The sequence below is a fragment of the Pezoporus wallicus genome, unplaced genomic scaffold, assembly GCF_028554395.1.
Source record: "Pezoporus wallicus isolate ANWC-B61680 ecotype Strahan unplaced genomic scaffold, APGP_CSIRO_Pwel_v1 scaffold_7402, whole genome shotgun sequence".
NCBI classification, from domain to species: Eukaryota; Metazoa; Chordata; class Aves; order Psittaciformes; family Psittacidae; genus Pezoporus; species Pezoporus wallicus.
Genome location: NW_026641037.1, coordinates 3,250,725 through 3,266,744, shown reverse-complemented (window position 1 = coordinate 3,266,744; position 16,020 = coordinate 3,250,725). Strand labels below are relative to the sequence as shown.

General features: G+C 41.2%; 1 protein-coding gene across 14 annotated transcripts in view; it reads left to right on the top strand.

Annotated features, from left to right (window-relative positions):
- MED12L (mediator complex subunit 12L) overlaps nt 1–16,020 on the top strand; it is a 150,801-nt gene that overhangs the window by 15,555 nt on the left and 119,226 nt on the right. For all 14 annotated transcript variants that reach the window (XM_057421792.1, XM_057421789.1, XM_057421788.1 and 11 more), the window contains exons 7-11: nt 310–579; nt 2,101–2,250; nt 2,797–2,896; nt 3,071–3,207; nt 14,834–14,965. In XM_057421792.1, coding sequence (XP_057277775.1) covers nt 310–579; nt 2,101–2,250; nt 2,797–2,896; nt 3,071–3,207; nt 14,834–14,965 — 789 coding nt within the window. The remainder of the gene's footprint in view (nt 1–309; nt 580–2,100; nt 2,251–2,796; nt 2,897–3,070; nt 3,208–14,833; nt 14,966–16,020) is intronic.

The window sequence follows — 16,020 nt, the reverse complement described above, 5'->3', positions numbered from 1 at the left end:
GGAAATACATTGCATGGTGCATGTTTGTAATTTATAAACACCTTTGAAAGGTTCATGCTTTGTGATCTTTAACTTGAGTAGCTAGCAGGAATCTGTTACTGTAAATGGTCCTGGAGGGCAGATGAAATTTTTAAGAGGCAGAAATGCAGATTTGCATTTGAGCTGCTCTTCTCTTTTTTTTGAATACTGGACTCTTAAATATTGGAGGTGATCCCTTCCAGTTTATTCATGTCCAATGTCAGATTGTTGAAGAATATGAATACCTGGAGTAGACTGTGTAGTGAACTATGCATTTTTTCTAAATTTCAGTATTCAGAAGAGTTTGTTCAGTCAGCTTACCTATCCCGTCGCCTTGCTTATTTTTGTGCCAGACGCCTATCTTTATTGCTAAGTGATGGTCCTAACCTTGTAGCTGCACATTCTCCTCATATGATTATTGGACCAAGTAACCCTCCTCTGGCAGCCCCAAGTCCAACTGCCCCATGTCCCATGGTGAGCCCGGTACAGCTGGCCTGCTCAGATTTCCTCTCCTGCCCTCAACACCGTCCACTGGTATATGGACTTAGTTGTATGCTGCAGGTAGGCCAATGTTCTGTTGCTCTGTGTTTTCAAGGCTCTTTGTTTTCTTGTTTCAAGGCTATAACCATTCAGTTTATTGGAAAGCAGTGGATTTTGGGTGTGACAAGTTGTGCTAGTTGTGGCTTGAAGTACCTCTCTCCATTAAAGGGTGAAAACTGAGTGAGTGTGAGGTGAGCGGGAGGGTGGATTCTGCACACTGTCTGAGGCGTGACGGTGGAGCCACCTGGAGAAGCTTGTGTTGCCTGCTACACCTCTGCTGTGGGAAGGAGCAACTCTGCTGCCAGGAATGGCCTAGCCTTTGCTCTGTGGTGGAAAGTTTCTGGTTGCAGTAACGGTCTGCACATCTCATTGTGTTCTCATCACAAGTGAACCCGTGTGGTTCTGCCAGACCCCATCTGCCTGCTGAGTGTGGCTGGACAGAAGACAGCATCACCTAACTCCTGCAAGCTCTAACTTTCGAGGATTTCCTTGCTTCTTTCAGCCTGTCACTGATGCTTAGTGCCACTGCAGGCTGTTTAATTTTGGTTTTGTCAGAATTATGAGCAGTTTATATTGCCTTATCAACTTCCACATTTTTTTAAACTGTGTAACAGAAGAGACTGTTCACTTGTGCCTGTTGCTTGGCAATAGCAGAATTGTCGAGAGAGTAATTATTTTCTAAAAAAGGATTTGTATGAAGCGTTGCAGTTGTTTACCTTCTCTGTGCTGACCTGGTGAGACTTCCTCCAACCCTCCTGCTGTTTGTTCAGTTGTCTTTCTCTGGGGGTTGCACAGAGATATGCTGGAGGTGGTACCAGGAGTGTGCTGATGTTCATGGGATCACAAAATCACAAATGGATGAGGTCAGCAGGGACCTCTTCAGATGATGTTGTCCACCCTGCCCTCCCCAGACAGGGTCAGCTAGAGCAGATTCCCCAGGACCATGTTCAGCTGGATTTTTAACATCGCTACCACCATTCTGGGCAAACTCTTTCAGTGCTCAAACACCCCACAGGAAAAGAGTACTTTTTCATGTTATGCAGCTCCCTCTCTGAGGGCTGCTGCTTTCTGACAGTTGTCAAAGTCCAGAGCCTGGAGGCAAGCCGGATTATATGTAGGGAAGGCTCAGTCAGTGCTCTCTGAGGAAAGAAAGTGGGAGAATATTTGCATCTCTCTCTCTCTGCTTCTTTCTCTAAGCTGAACACCAAAATTGCTTCTTTTTTTCTAAAGCCCTTCATATTTCACAGAAAGGATCTGACTGAAATTAACCTTTGGTGATGTTCTTTGATGGCGTTGTGAAAGCAATACAAAAGGGAATTGAACACATATATATTTAAATATTTTTTAAAATAAGAAGGAGAATAATGCAGTAGTTGAATTTCCTCAAATGGATGTTGCAATGTAATTGTGCATAGGCCTGTCTTTTTGTTTCTTTCACTGTAATAGTTAGACTGAAAGTGATTCTAGTGTGTTATTGTTGGTATTGTTTATCACACATGTTCAGAAAAATAAATGACTTCTGTTTTGTACTGTTGCTTGCAGACTGTAACGCTTTGTTGTCCAAGTGCCTTGGTGTGGAATTATTCCACAAATGAAAATAAGAGCATTAATCCAGGTTCACCTCTGGATTTACTTCATGTTGCTCCATCTAGTTTGCCTATGCCAGGTGGAAATTCAGCATTTAATCAGCAGGTAAGCTTTTTTCATTATTGGATTATTAAGATCTGTTTTATATTTCAAATAATGATTTGTGAGTATTAGGACTACAGCCAAGTTTAGATACTTCTGTAGGTATAGTTTCAAGACTAGTGTTGTTCTAGTTTTTGATGACCTTACTTTATACTTCATTCAGGTACCAATTTTATGAAAATATCAGGTATTTTATTTATGTTCAGATGTTTTCTGTTATTAAACTGAAATTACTTTAAGATGTAAAATGGCAATAAGAGGAAGCTTGGTGTACCATATTGTGAGGTGCCACTTTTCACACATGCTGAAAGTTAACTTTTGCTCAGTTCAGTATAAGGAAAAACGTTTTATTGCACAAGGAGATCCGTAACATGTTGAAAAAACATTTGAACAGAATGTACTTCAGTTTGTTGTTGCCAAATGTAGGGAGTGTTGTGGAACACCGTAGGGTACCTTGCTCCTGCCGAGAAAGCTGTCATAAGCTTAAAATGAAAATAGAGACTTCCAACCACTAGCTAATTAGCAGCTTTTTTTTTTTTTTTTTTACAGGTTCGGGCAAAGATATATGAAGTAGAACAGCAGATAAAACAAAGAGGTCGTGCTGTGGAGGTGCGGTGGTCTTTTGACAAGTGCCAAGAATCAGCTGCAGGTAAGAGAACTCAAATGTTGGAGCTTTATGGTTTATATCTGTTCTTCTTTGAGTGTAATCCCATTGCACCAGAATTAATGCTAGAAATAGATTTGAGAGATGGATGTAATGCAGAGTCTTCCTGTGTAAAATATTTTACCTTAACCCTCTCTTCTCTCTAACTTCCACCTCTAGGGGTGACCATTAGCCGTGTTCTGCACACCTTAGAAGTGTTGGATCGACATTGTTTTGACAGATCAGATTCCAGCAATTCAATGGAGACACTTTATAATAAGATTTTCTGGGCAAATCAGAATAAAGATAACCAAGAGGTAATGGCTCCATTCTCCTCTCACTTCATAATCTGTAGACAATGGATTTTATTTTTACTTCTGAGAATTGTATATATGTGTATATTTGATGCAAAAGCTTTGTGTCTCCTTTGTGTATTTTTTTTAACTACTTGACATTTGTTCTATTAGAAGACAACAGCTCTTTGCTGTTGAATTGAATTCTTCAGTTCTATGTACTGTAAACCTCATTTAGGAGAAGTGATCTATCAAGGTTTTGTGGTTTGTTTTTTTGAGTGCTGCCAAGTAGAACTCCAGATTATTGTTTGATAACAACTTTTGCATCTATTGCAGAAAGTAGTAAATTAATAGGTTATTGTGTATAAAAAACTATTCTAAAACTACTCTTATGTTTTTTATATTTTAATGTGATATTGGTATTGACATTTACCTATGCTCACAGAACCATTTTCAGAGATCATGAAAAACTGCCAGAAATCTTTAACGTTTTACATTCCCCACCCTACATCTGCAGCGCAGATGATAATGTCATTGGATCTATGTATGTCAATACATAGAAATGCCTTGGAAAGTGTTTTGTGAAAAGAAGAAATAGCCAGCTTTGATAATACACTATTGAAGTAGAATTTTAAAGTGGAAAATATTAGTAAATCTGTCAGAGCTGCTCATGTTAATGGTTTAAAAAATGTTACGCAGAATATCTTGTTTTTTGAGTACCCCTGGGTTTTGTTCATGACTGTTCTCAGCGATCGGTGGCCATAGCACAAGACCCCCTATTGCCCAGAAATACCTTATAATTGTCAATCAGCACTGGAATAACTTTGCAATAAACCAGCAGAATATAATGTTGGCGGTAACAGTATATCCAGAGAGGTATACCTGCCAACCTGTGTATGTGAAGCTGAGAACCAGTAGGTAGGAGTGCAAAGCTTTCCAGAGTTGTTGTATTTCAAATACACTATTATGGTACTGAGAAAGAAATAGAGGAAGGAGAGCTGTTACAGCAGGCAGATGACGTTGCTGAAACTTCTTAACTCTAGTGCTTAGATGAAATCAAGTGTTTAACATGCAAGGACTTTTATATTTTTAAAATGGGTAGGTTGTAATATGCTTTATTACTCGAGCACTGACTTTTTTTCATTCACTTTTGGAGTCAGATGATATGGTTCTGTGCTGGTCTCCTTCTGCAGCTGTGTTTGTGTCTTTTTGTCTTTCTCCCTGTCGTAAAAGTTTTTTTTCTGACTTCCAGCTACAATTGTATTAACAAACAGGTTTTTTTTTTTTTGGTCTTAAAAAGCAGTATTGGGAAGGAGACTTCTGAAAGAATTGTTTTGTTCTTATTGTAGGTTGTCTGCTATTAGTGCCTTTGGCTTATGGTACTTCATGACTTGAGGTTGGGTTGCTTTGAAAACATGCCTGTTTTGGCCCCTAAACAGCTCTCTAAAAGATGTGCTCTTCACTTCTGGATACCAAACATATATGGAGTTTTGTCTAATTAATTTGCAGGGCTACCTGTCTCCTATACATTTTACTCTGAGGTGAAGAATGCTGAGTAGGAATAAAGTATTCTTATACATAAGTGACGATATGCCTGTGTGCACAGCAGTCACAGGAGACTGTAAGGAGAGCAGAAGCAAAGAAGATGCTGAGTTCTTTGTGAGGGAAGAAAACTGTGAAAGTTTCTAGGTCTGAAAACTGGGTCTGGAGCTGATATGAAATTAAACTTTAAAATGATCTGCAGCTTCTGAACTAAGCTATCTCTGGAGTTTTCAAGGCAGTTGTTTCTTGGCTTGAACTTAGCTTTTGGCAGCTGGACAAGAGATTGCGTTGGGATGCTGGATGCCTCGTTGATAGTACATGTGCATTTTGACATTTGAACTTCCAAAGTTCCATTCGAGTGACCAGTGTTAACTGCTTAGCTGCTTACATTCCAGCAGGCTGGCATGACCGCCCAGGGCGGGCAAAGCCCAGCAGCGCGTCTTGAAGGAGGGCTGCTGAGCCGTCAGGCGGCCGCTGGATGTCGGCACCTCCCTGAACCCATTGCACAAAGGCTCAGCCGCTGCAGGGATGTCGCCGCAGGCAGTGCTGTTTGTCTCTGTTTCATTCCTCCTTAATAAACTTGGGTTGCTTTTTTCCTTGGCAGAAAAGGCCATAATCTATGAGGTTGAGTACGCCGTTTTCAGCTGGAAACTTGTGTAAGTCTATAAGGACTTCCGGTTTGTAAAGAAGATGTCCATTACCTGTATGTCTGCCTACTGAGGTAGTTATTTAAAGGAAAATGTGCTTTGAAGGACAGCTATCTACTACCCCTGTTTTGATCTAGCCTGACTGGAACATAATTGGTACCTACTTCCTGTCCATTTTTCCTGCTGGATAGCAAAATGTTGTTGTGAAGGCTGCAGATGATAGCAATGCAAGCACTGCTTCAAAGCACTGGACGTGTGCTGGCATTGATGGAAGCTGGCTCATGCTACAAAGTACTTAGGTTATGAGAGAGACTGAAAACAGAAAAATGTGCTCAGGATACTGCTTTTGTACACACTATTGATTTCTTTAGAGTTGTTTTAATATATAACTTGTGACTTCCAAGTGTCAGAGCAAAAGTAAGACTTGGTGGAGGGGGCTGAAATTAGGGAGGGTGGGTAGGTAGGTGTAGAAAGTTTGCCGAGAGTCCCGATATCCTGGGCCCTGCAGGGGGCAGAGCTGCTCCTCATCCCACAGGGAGATGCAGAGGAGTGATACTGAAGGCTGGAATCTGATGACATTGCTGATGGAATGTGAGAGTGCCAAATGGAGGAAAATCTGGAGTGAGGGGCTGAGCTGCGGCCATAGGTTGAGTGAGTAGGACAAACAGGGCAGATGGGTGTCAGGCACTGAACTGACCTCAGATTTTGAGCACCATGTTGCACATGACAGAGGTGGCACACTGAAGCTGTGTGAGAAAATGTGATGTTAAATCGACATTTGGCCAGATCCAGAACAAACCCTCATTTTGAGCACAAGAATGTGCTCTACCCTTGACCTTGAGAGAGGCCACAGAAGTGGGAGGTGAATCCAGTGCATCTCTATTGACTTGGAGAAGACATAGCATGGAGGAGCAACAATTATATTTTTAAATGCTACATTACTAAGCAGACTTTAAAGAGGAGATAAGAATTGTGTTGCTGTTTTTTACTGACTGTCCCTGTGTCTTAAGAGTGATGGTCCCTGTGTAATCCCATGTGAATACCGTCACCTGAGCCTTAATCATGGATCACACATGGTTTAGTGGTGGACTTGGCAGTGCAGGGTTAGTGGGTGGACTGGATGATTTTAAAGGTCTTTTCCAGCCTAAAAGACTGTATGATTCTGTCACAGCCTGGGTGCTCTTGTGTGGTAGGTTTCCTTACAGGCATGGGCCTTCCATCCGTCAGGCTCTTTGTGCAACCCAAAAAGTAGCACTTATTACATCTGTCAGAAGCTCAGCTTTTTATCCATGAAGCGCCGAATAATAATAACAATTGTTGAATTGTTTTGGTGTGAAGGCTTGACAGCAAATGTAATATCATAATTACTATGGTGAGAATGATGCTACATTGTGATAGAGACCGTGTGCACAGGGAGTCATGCAAGAGACCTTTTATTTTTAACTCTTCTTCGCTGACTTCTCAGTAGATTTGGCTGCATAGGAGGACTTGAAATATAGAAATCCATGATATGGCAAAAGGCAGTATATGCACTTTCTTTTGAGATGGTAAGAGAAAACTACTGGCCTTTTTTAGAGCCACAGGTATTTCCCTGACATTTCCTTACCTCAAAACATCAGTGCTTAACTACAGAATGATTACCACTGTGGTGGTGATCTTTAAATAAATAATTCCAGCGAACAGTTTGTATTGCTACCATACAGTTTTAAATTAGAGTAAAATTGTGTTGCACTCGTGCAGATTTGGAACACCTTTGATTCCTCTCCACCCTCTTTTAAAGATCGCTCCCTCTGGGTCAATTTGTGAAAAAACAGAGTCCTCAGAAGAGTGAGGTAGAGAATGCAATAGTGACTTTCTCATAAAAATGCTGGTGCAGACTCCCCTTTGAGTTCATCTGTGGCTTCAACCCACTCAACTTGTGGTCTATCTGTATTTTATTATCTGTCATAGTCTTATCTGTCACAGGTGCAACTAAGGAAGGGAATTGAGAAAGGCTCCCCCCCCCCCCCCCCGCCAACTCTGTCTTTAACCTGTTTAGTTTTTGAATGGTTGGTGAGACTTTTTACCTTTGCCTCCTGTGTAGAAAAACAATTTCATTAAATACAACTTGAAATACACCTGATCAGGGATACCTGATAAGTAAAGCATCATACCAGTATTTTCTAGCTAGTATGCAGCGGTAAATGGATGAAAGGAGAGAGTGCTTGATTTTTTTTAAGGACCAATAGTGAATTTCTTAAGATCGTTATGGAGATTCCCAAAACTTCATAGATATTTGTGCGCTTGGATTGCTTTTAAAGTTTAGCTCTCTGCACTTGTAGTTAGGTCTTGCTTCTCATATTGTCTTTGAAGTCCAGCTGAATTCTTATGACGCCAAGAGATGTTTTTCATTCTAGAGTGAAAAAGTCCTGTTTTGAACTTGGTTCTCACAAGCAGGGCTTGTTACAAATGCAGAGAGTTAATATTTGTCCTTCTGAGATCACTTTGCTGGAAATTAAACAAACAACAACATGCCCAGCCAACCGTGCTGTGCCTGTGGGAAAGGAGGGCTAACTGTGCCTTCTCAGTTAGTAAGCTGCAGTTGAATGGTTCATTACTACATATGGGAGGTGAATCTGAGCATATTGGGATAATGGATGCGTAAGAGAGACAAGATAAGCAAAATCAAACAGGATTTATGTATCTGCAGAATCAGAGTCTGTTTCCACAAGCACTGAGAAAACAGAGCATGTTCTGAGCATTCTTGTAGCATTTTTAATAATGCAGTCAGCATGGCTTCAGTTGGTCGAATTGCTTAGTTATCTGAAGTTTGTTTGCATGGGTATTTTCACCCTTTATTATTTCAGCAACTCCAACACCTTATTTCTGCTCACCTAAGTATCTAAGGGAATTAAAGTACAAAATCTTGCTGGAAGGGAAAAATTTATTCTTTGACTTAAGTAACAGCCAGGACTCTTGGAAAAAAGACATGACTTGGTTTTTCTTTTTGTATTAGACAACTTCAAAGCGGTGGTTAATATTTTGTTGAAACGGTCTCAAAATTTAAGCAAATATGCAAGCTGTGCTCCAATAAAAAGGTTTGTCCTTGGGCAGTTGCTAGCACTGTGGTGTGTATATAGAGCTTGCATACTATCCTGTAACAGCTTTGTCCCTGTTGTGCTCCAGACATGTTTCTTCATATTCCATATTTTAGTCTGCACTGCCAGTGTCCCTTGATCTAAAAACCCCAAACTTTTGAGGACAATTTTTGTTACAGATACGGAGATGTATTTTCAGATGGAACGAGCTGTCCTAACTGTTTCTGTGAGCAGAGCATAGATCTGGGATTCTGAGCCAGGCCCCGTTTTTATTTTCCCAGCAAAAGTCTTGATAGTGTTTGTGTTCCTGGCTCTTGTCTTCTTTCCTCCCCATTCTCTTTAGAAAGATGGGTTGTACTAATAAACACTGCTGTATTGTACCCTTCTTTGTCCCTTTTAATAAAAACATCGCTTCTGAAATCCCTTTCTTGTCATCCCTTTTCTTAGAAAGCTGAACTGGAGATTTTTGTTAAAATGTTAATTTTATTTCACTGAGGAATTAATTTGAAAATACTAACTGGAATTGCATTTGCAAATTTATTTAGATAGTCTGACTTAAAAAAGAAAACAAAAAAGCTGAATGTTTAAAGGGAATATTCTTAAGATAAAATTCCACAACACTAGAAATAAAGCAGCTCTGTGTTTTGAGACTGAACTCTATCATACTAGGAAGCAATCAGACTTTTTGTTGGTTGTTTTTCTTGTTAACTGTCATGATTTAAGGACAGAATGGCTTCCTGCGGCATTGACTTGACTTGCAATAAGCATCTGCTCAGATTTGTTGAGTGATTTAATTGAATACATTTGTTCAATATCTTCCTGTTTTGAAAGGAACAGGGTTAGCCATATAAATACATATATCCATATATGTACACACACGCATCTGTGTACGTATAGATATGTATATATAAAGTATCTCATTTATTTCCTCTGCAGGCATCTGTGATTGGCGTAAGAGCACACTTACTACAAGCTTTTTAGTTTTTTTTCCCCTCCCCTTTTTACCCAAGAAGCAGCGGTGTGTCTTGGGGCGGGAGGAATGGTTTTCCAGGTGCTGTTAATCTCTATCCCTTGAAAGGTGCTGGGGCATGGTGATGTGAGTGGTGTGCCTGAGCTGCCTGCATGAGTTCCTGTTGACAGCTCCGAGTGTGGTGAGGATGCTTGTCTCATCTTAGGCTGGGTGACAGCTCTGTGGTGTGCATGGGCAGTGGTGGTGACAAATGGCACAGGCATTCCCTGGTGGCACTGAGTCATGCACCTTGCTGCTTTCTGGAGAGATTTTGGTGAGGTGAGAGGAGGTGAGGTTTCCTTTTGCTCAGTGATTTGAACTCCTGGGCATTATGCCCTGCTCTTCTGCCTCCACCATAAAACGATAACTTTTGCAGTCCAGGTACCTCAGTGGTGCCCTTAGCTAGTGCAAAGTCAAACTTGTTCCTTAGCAAATTTTAATTAAATAATAAAAGCAAGGACTAGTGGGAAAAGGGCTCAGAGTTATGGAAAGCAGAGGTGTAATTGTACTTTTGGCTTCCTATTCTCCAAACCTACCAGGAACAGTAACATTTAATACTTTCCTGTGTTACTAATTGTGGTGCTTTTAAAAAGGCAAAATAAACCAATGCCTTTATTCTTTTCTTCACCCACCTTCTGCTCCAGTTATAAATTGAAGCCTTCTCTGAAAGGGTCTGCCTGGGTGGCTTTCAGAAGGTTTTGGGTCATGGCTAAATGACAAATGTTTTTAAGTTGTCTAAACTTGAAATCTTTTGTGAAAGGTGTGTGTGCTACCTGGTGTAGATAATCTCTTCCATTTGATGGCACTTTGAGGTGTGCTTTCTTACATTAGAACTTGCAGAAGGTTTGAGGATCGCAAGGGAGGGTCTTATCAGTGAGGGAGCTTCCTCTGGCTTGGAGTTGCGTTTCCTGCCTACTCACACCTGTTCTCTGCTCCAGCACCTTATGCCTTGCATTTCCTGCAAAATGTAGTAATTAACTAATGTGTGAACTGAGCTTTTTGTTTTCCTGCCCCAGAAATTTTAAGGGTACAAATGTGACCTTAATGCTACCTTTCAAGGCCATAATTTGAGCCCCTCTGAAAGGTGGTCTCCAAGCCAGACCATCTGCAGATACGAGATCCCAAATTAGGGAAATCCAGAGCCTGATTATTCTGAGAGGTGTTCCTTAATTGCATTCTTAGCATGTTTAAGTAAACAGTGTTGGAAGGGAAGAAGCTATGAGGTACAGCTATGGTGAGACAGCATCGGGAGGAAGGAAGTCCTGCAGGCAGGCGGCAGGGAGCTAGAACTCTCCCATGCACATTACCAACGTCATGGGCTGCAGCTGCTGCAGCTCCCAGGAGCAGCAAACCCCTGTCTGCCCTCAGCAAAGCAGTGAGCACTCAGCACTGGAGTTTCCAGCATTGGACTTTCCAGTTTGTGGCTCTACAGATGAGCGGTGGATTAGTTAGCACAGTCTTCCACTGCCCACATGCTGCTGTAGAAGCGTACTTACTGTAAGGATTTGGGGGTAATTATTTTATTGTAGGGACTCCATACAGCTTTCAAATGTATTTGTTATTTTCAGTCAAAAGCAAAATAGAGTATTTGATGGTTAGATGCTGCCACTTTTCTCAGCTGCTGCAGGGCCCTGTGTTCCAAGAGCTCGGTGCATGAGAATGGCTCTGATGATGCTAACTTGCTCAACAAAAGTCTGCATTAGAGGGTTCAAATAATTACCTGCACCTAGCTAACTTTTCTTTTTAGTTGCTTTCTGAGAAGCAAGCTCACTGTTTTTAAGCACTTAAGTAGTGGTGTTGGAATTCTTAGCTGTTACGGTGGTTTTTTGTTTTTTAAAAAAGAGGTTACATTCTGCATGTATATGAAACTTCAGAGTCAACACTGTGATTTTTGCGATGCGTGATCACTTGCAGGTGTTTGATTTGATTTGTGGTGATGTTGGATTGTACATTTCTGAAAATGCAGTTCTGCTTTTTATAGGTGTACAATTGGGGAGTTGTTTTTACATTTTTTGACTAATAAATATCACAGTGTTAGCAGATGATTTGTTTAGAAACAGAACAAACTGTCTGCTTTTTCTGAACTGTAGAGCTGTCTCTTTCTAGATGTTTAAATTTAACACCACCTCCACCCAAAAAAAACAGATTGTCTGTTGAAAATAAGCTGCTTGGTGCATATCAGTCATTCTGTGAAAACTCCTGAAATTCAGGTAGAAAAGATGAGGAGTTAATCTATAGTGAACTTATTTATGCTTCAGTGCAGCCCTAACCAGGATAACTGCATTTTACTTTTATTGTAATTGCACAAAATCTGTCCTGTATTTATCCCTTCTGTTAAGAGAATTCTAATACAGAGCTACATCTGGAAGTGCTGTTCCAAAGTAAGAATTCTCAGCATTTCTTGAAATAACTGAAGTAACAATCAGCTTTAATAGAAAAATGTCTACTTGCCCTGGGTTTTTTCTTTGGTCTAGCAAGTAAGTAATTGATGCAATCTTTAGTTAAAAAAAAACAAACCCAAAATGCTTGGGTAACTAAGCCTTAGCCCTTGATCATAGGCCGTTAGGTGTGCAGTTCAAATGGGGTATCCTATTAGTTACAACCCATAAGTACAGGCAGTGTATCTGATAAGTGTTGTGGCCTTCTGGCACCTGGCTTTGTGACCTGGGGATGCTCGGGCTTGGGTGGATGTGGGAGCCCACCTTGAGGTAGGTCTGTCTTGTTATGACCTACTTCTCCCCGATGCGTCTTTTCCACAGACTTGCTCTCTGGGGCACTGTCCTCCCATTTCACTACACAGAGTGGTGGCTGTTTTGGGGGCTGGAGGGCTTGGGCATGGAGAAAAGCTGAGCCCTGCTAAGCCTTGTGTTTGTAGTGGTCATGTCTGAAAAGTGGATTCGTGTTTGGCATGCAGGAAACCAATTCCATGCACTCAGGAAAGATACTGTGTTTATTCAGGCCTAGGTACCTGATTTGTGGAACAGTCCACTGAGTACTCAGGCCTGAATAAATACAGTATTTCTCCTGAGTGTGTGGAATTGGTTTACTGCACTCTGGGCACAAATCTGTTTCTTGAATAACAGTCAGAGGTACATGGTACAGGCGTGAAGTTACGCGTGCTACATGCTAGGACTCCAAAAATACAAGCACATAAAATTTGGTTTGAATTCTGTTTGTGTGTGTTCTTCTGCATGGTGACTGGAGTTTTACTTTTGGTCTGGTTTTGCATTTGTCATAAGGCTTAAACATCTGTTCCCTTGAGCAGCAGGAGCAGCACAGTAGAAGAGGTTAGCTCACCGACTGCAGGCCTTGGTGGGTTTGCTCTTCAGTGCTCAGTGTAGCTGAGTGTAACTCTGAGGACAGTTGAGTAACAGGCAGATATTCTTGGCTTAGTGTCTCAACTGATGTCTGAAAGAAATATTTGTACATGGGCACATGCATATGTATACCTCGGTGTCTGTCTGCATGCTGGCAGTGTGTGAACGGTGTGTGTATTCCTTGGAGGAAAAGCACCCTCATTCCTCTCAAGAAGAAAATAATTGAGAGCCAGAAAATCGGCTTGCTGCTTCTATGATTTGACATTTGCCAAAACAACCTTAGCCCTTTTCTTTGGACCAGAACAAAACCATGTAGGAACACTTTCATAGCCATTTTTTCTTTCAGAAGTACTTTACTTCAGAAGTAAGTCTTCCTTTAAATGTCTTTTGCCAGGACTTCCCTCTCTGTGTTTGCCCCTTCATGGTGAGCTCTGACTTTTGCTGTCAGTGCCCCACTGCCTCACCTCTTCAAGGCCTTCCTTCATTAATTTTCTGAAGAGATTCAATCGTAGGGGCATCAACTGCTCCTTGCTTGAGGGGATAAGCTGCCTGGCCACTCTGTGAGCAATGTCATTCCCTGTGAGAAGGAGGGCAAAAGAGGTCCAGTATTGGCATCCCTGGGATGCCACAGGATGCGAGGCAGCATGAGCGCAGCTTCAGGGAATGGGCAACTTGATGTGCTTTGTCTGAACTCGGAGTTGGTGTCTCCTGCTTGAGATATAGAAACGTGTGGTTTTTTTTGTTGGTATGGTTTCTCTTGTTAGCAGACAGGGAGAAAAGTCAGTGTGAAGATCAGTCTTTTGGGTGTTCTGCATTGTCCTTGAAAATATATAGTATCCATACTTCTGTTGTTAGCTGACTGCATCTAATCACAAGAGTGGTGATGCTACCATCTCATTGCTCTTGGGATAAGAGAAAAGCATTTTTCCCTCTTCCTTTCACTCCTCCCACCCCACATCATTTAGTATCTCTTGCTCGCCTGTTGAAGTGTATTTACAGGAAACTTCTGTTTGTGATGTGTGTGCACCTACACACCGGCCTTGTTAAACAGATGTGCTTATCGTACCATTGTTTTTTTGTTTTTTTTGAGGAGGACAATTGAGATAGCATTGAAGCAGTAACTCTTATGCGTGTGGGTCTCTAATTCCTAATCACTCTGAAAGAAGTATTCACTTTCTGATGGTGCTATGCTTGACTCTAGCTTTTCTGATGTTTACTTGTAAGTGTAGTTTCCACTAAGCCTGAGGAAAGAAGAAAAATCACACCTGCTTAATTTGCAGGTCAGTCTAAAGTTAGTGTTCAGAGATGGTAGTCAGCTTGGGTAGGAGCAAGGAAATTCAGCAGATCTTGTTCAACAGCACACACACACAAAAAATACTCCCAAAATATGGGTGGTTAGTAGAAACAGAGCCTGGATGAACACTCGGTAGATAAAAGCGTACTGTATTACATTGTGGTTCTGCAAGTAGTGATTTTCCAAAGACGTGCTGTTTTTTAAAAACACCTGTGTTAGATCAGAAATAAATTGAGGTTTTTGGGAGTATTTGTCCTTGGTTATCTGACAGGTACACCTTTAGAGGTTATGGGGATTTTATTTTTTTTCTTGGCTTTTTTGTTTCTGTTTTTGTTTTTGTTTTTTTTTTAATGTAGCAGTTGGATGCATATTTTGGAAACAGATGAAGGAGGTTTGGAAGAATAAATGTAAGAGAATCTTAAGTTCTCTGTTGTCAGTTGGATTGAGAGGCTCTGCGTGGTATGCTTTAACTGTTTCATTTGCTCATAAAACAGATAATCCTTTTTTGCTTTTGTGAAGAAATGTTACGATAAAGGAAAATGTTTTGAGTATCAGCAGTGTGAAAACTTAGATTTCCCTCTTTGGTTTCCTGATTATATTTCATTTGAAAACACTACAAATAAAGCAAACGTGTGCATCTGTCAGTCCTTAACCTTCTGTCTTCATCCCCCTGAACACTGGTTGCTGCAAGCTCTTTGCTCAGCAATAAGCCTATTTGCTGTGTGGGTGATGTGTTTTTCTGTTCTTGTTTTTGCACTGAACAGGTAGCCCCAAACGATGAAGCTGTGGTAATGCTGCTTTGCGAATGGGCTGTGAGCTGTAAGAGGTCTGGTAAGCACAGGGCCATGGCTGTAGCCAAGCTCCTGGAGAAGAGGCAAGCAGAAATTGAAGCAGAAGTAAGTTATTTCCGCATCTAGAACAGTGTGAACAGTATGCTTTAAAAGTGAGATATTTCTAAGGAAACAACACTTTAATTTCTACCCATTATGAGTCAAGTAAGTTTGATGGTATTTGGAGCACTGGGGATTTTTGTCATTAATTTACAGTTTTTAAAATCTAGATAAAATGAAAAAGCCTTCTATTTAAAGTAAAAAGAAGTTGCAGCCTACTTCAGAATTGTCTGTGTTAGCTGATTTATTCATGTCTGAAGTGGTTTACTTCTGTGAACTAGCACAAATAAAGCGGTACCACCATAACTAGAGTCCCTTAAAAAGTGGATGTGGGTCTGGCCAATGGGGCAGGGCTGTTTCACTGATGACTCTGGGAAAGTTCCACAACTGAGATCTGTTTTGAGGCAAAATTCAAGTATAACTTTAAATCTTGCAGTCTGTCTGTAGAATTCCTTTGTTTCTAGAGGGGAAATGAAATGTTTCACTGGAGAAGCCGTATGCTATAGTAACATCTTTGATGTAAACTGTTGTCTGTTGTGTGGCAAATGATCCTACTTCAGCTTGCATAAGCTGACACTTCCTGAAACTTCAGTAATACTGAATCTGCTCAGCAGTGAGGATCAAACAGTGGCAGCATTCTCCCCACAGCCTTGTTGCAGCTTTCTGGACCTGTGGTACCCCCATATCCAGAGCATTGCTGCGTGGGCCTTCCCTGCATCCATGCAGCACTGGCAGGCGTTTTTTCCTGGATGGGTGTTCTGTTTAGTGGTGTGGTTGTTTTCCTCCTCTCCTTAGAAAAGAGGGTCCCCAGGACAATAGTGTGCAATGTCTGTGCAGCCTGGCTGTGGGCACACACACACAGATGAGAGCACTCTCGGGAGTGCATCTGTGCAGACAGACAGACCTACAGACAACGTGAGGTGAAAAAAGACTTTCACTTTCCAAAGCCTTTCTGCTTTGTCTACTCCTCACAACAACCATTAATTAGGGGGAAGGGAGCTTGCTGTATTGTTTCTGCCTCACTTGCACTGGAATCCACTCAAAGCAGAAATGTTTCTCAT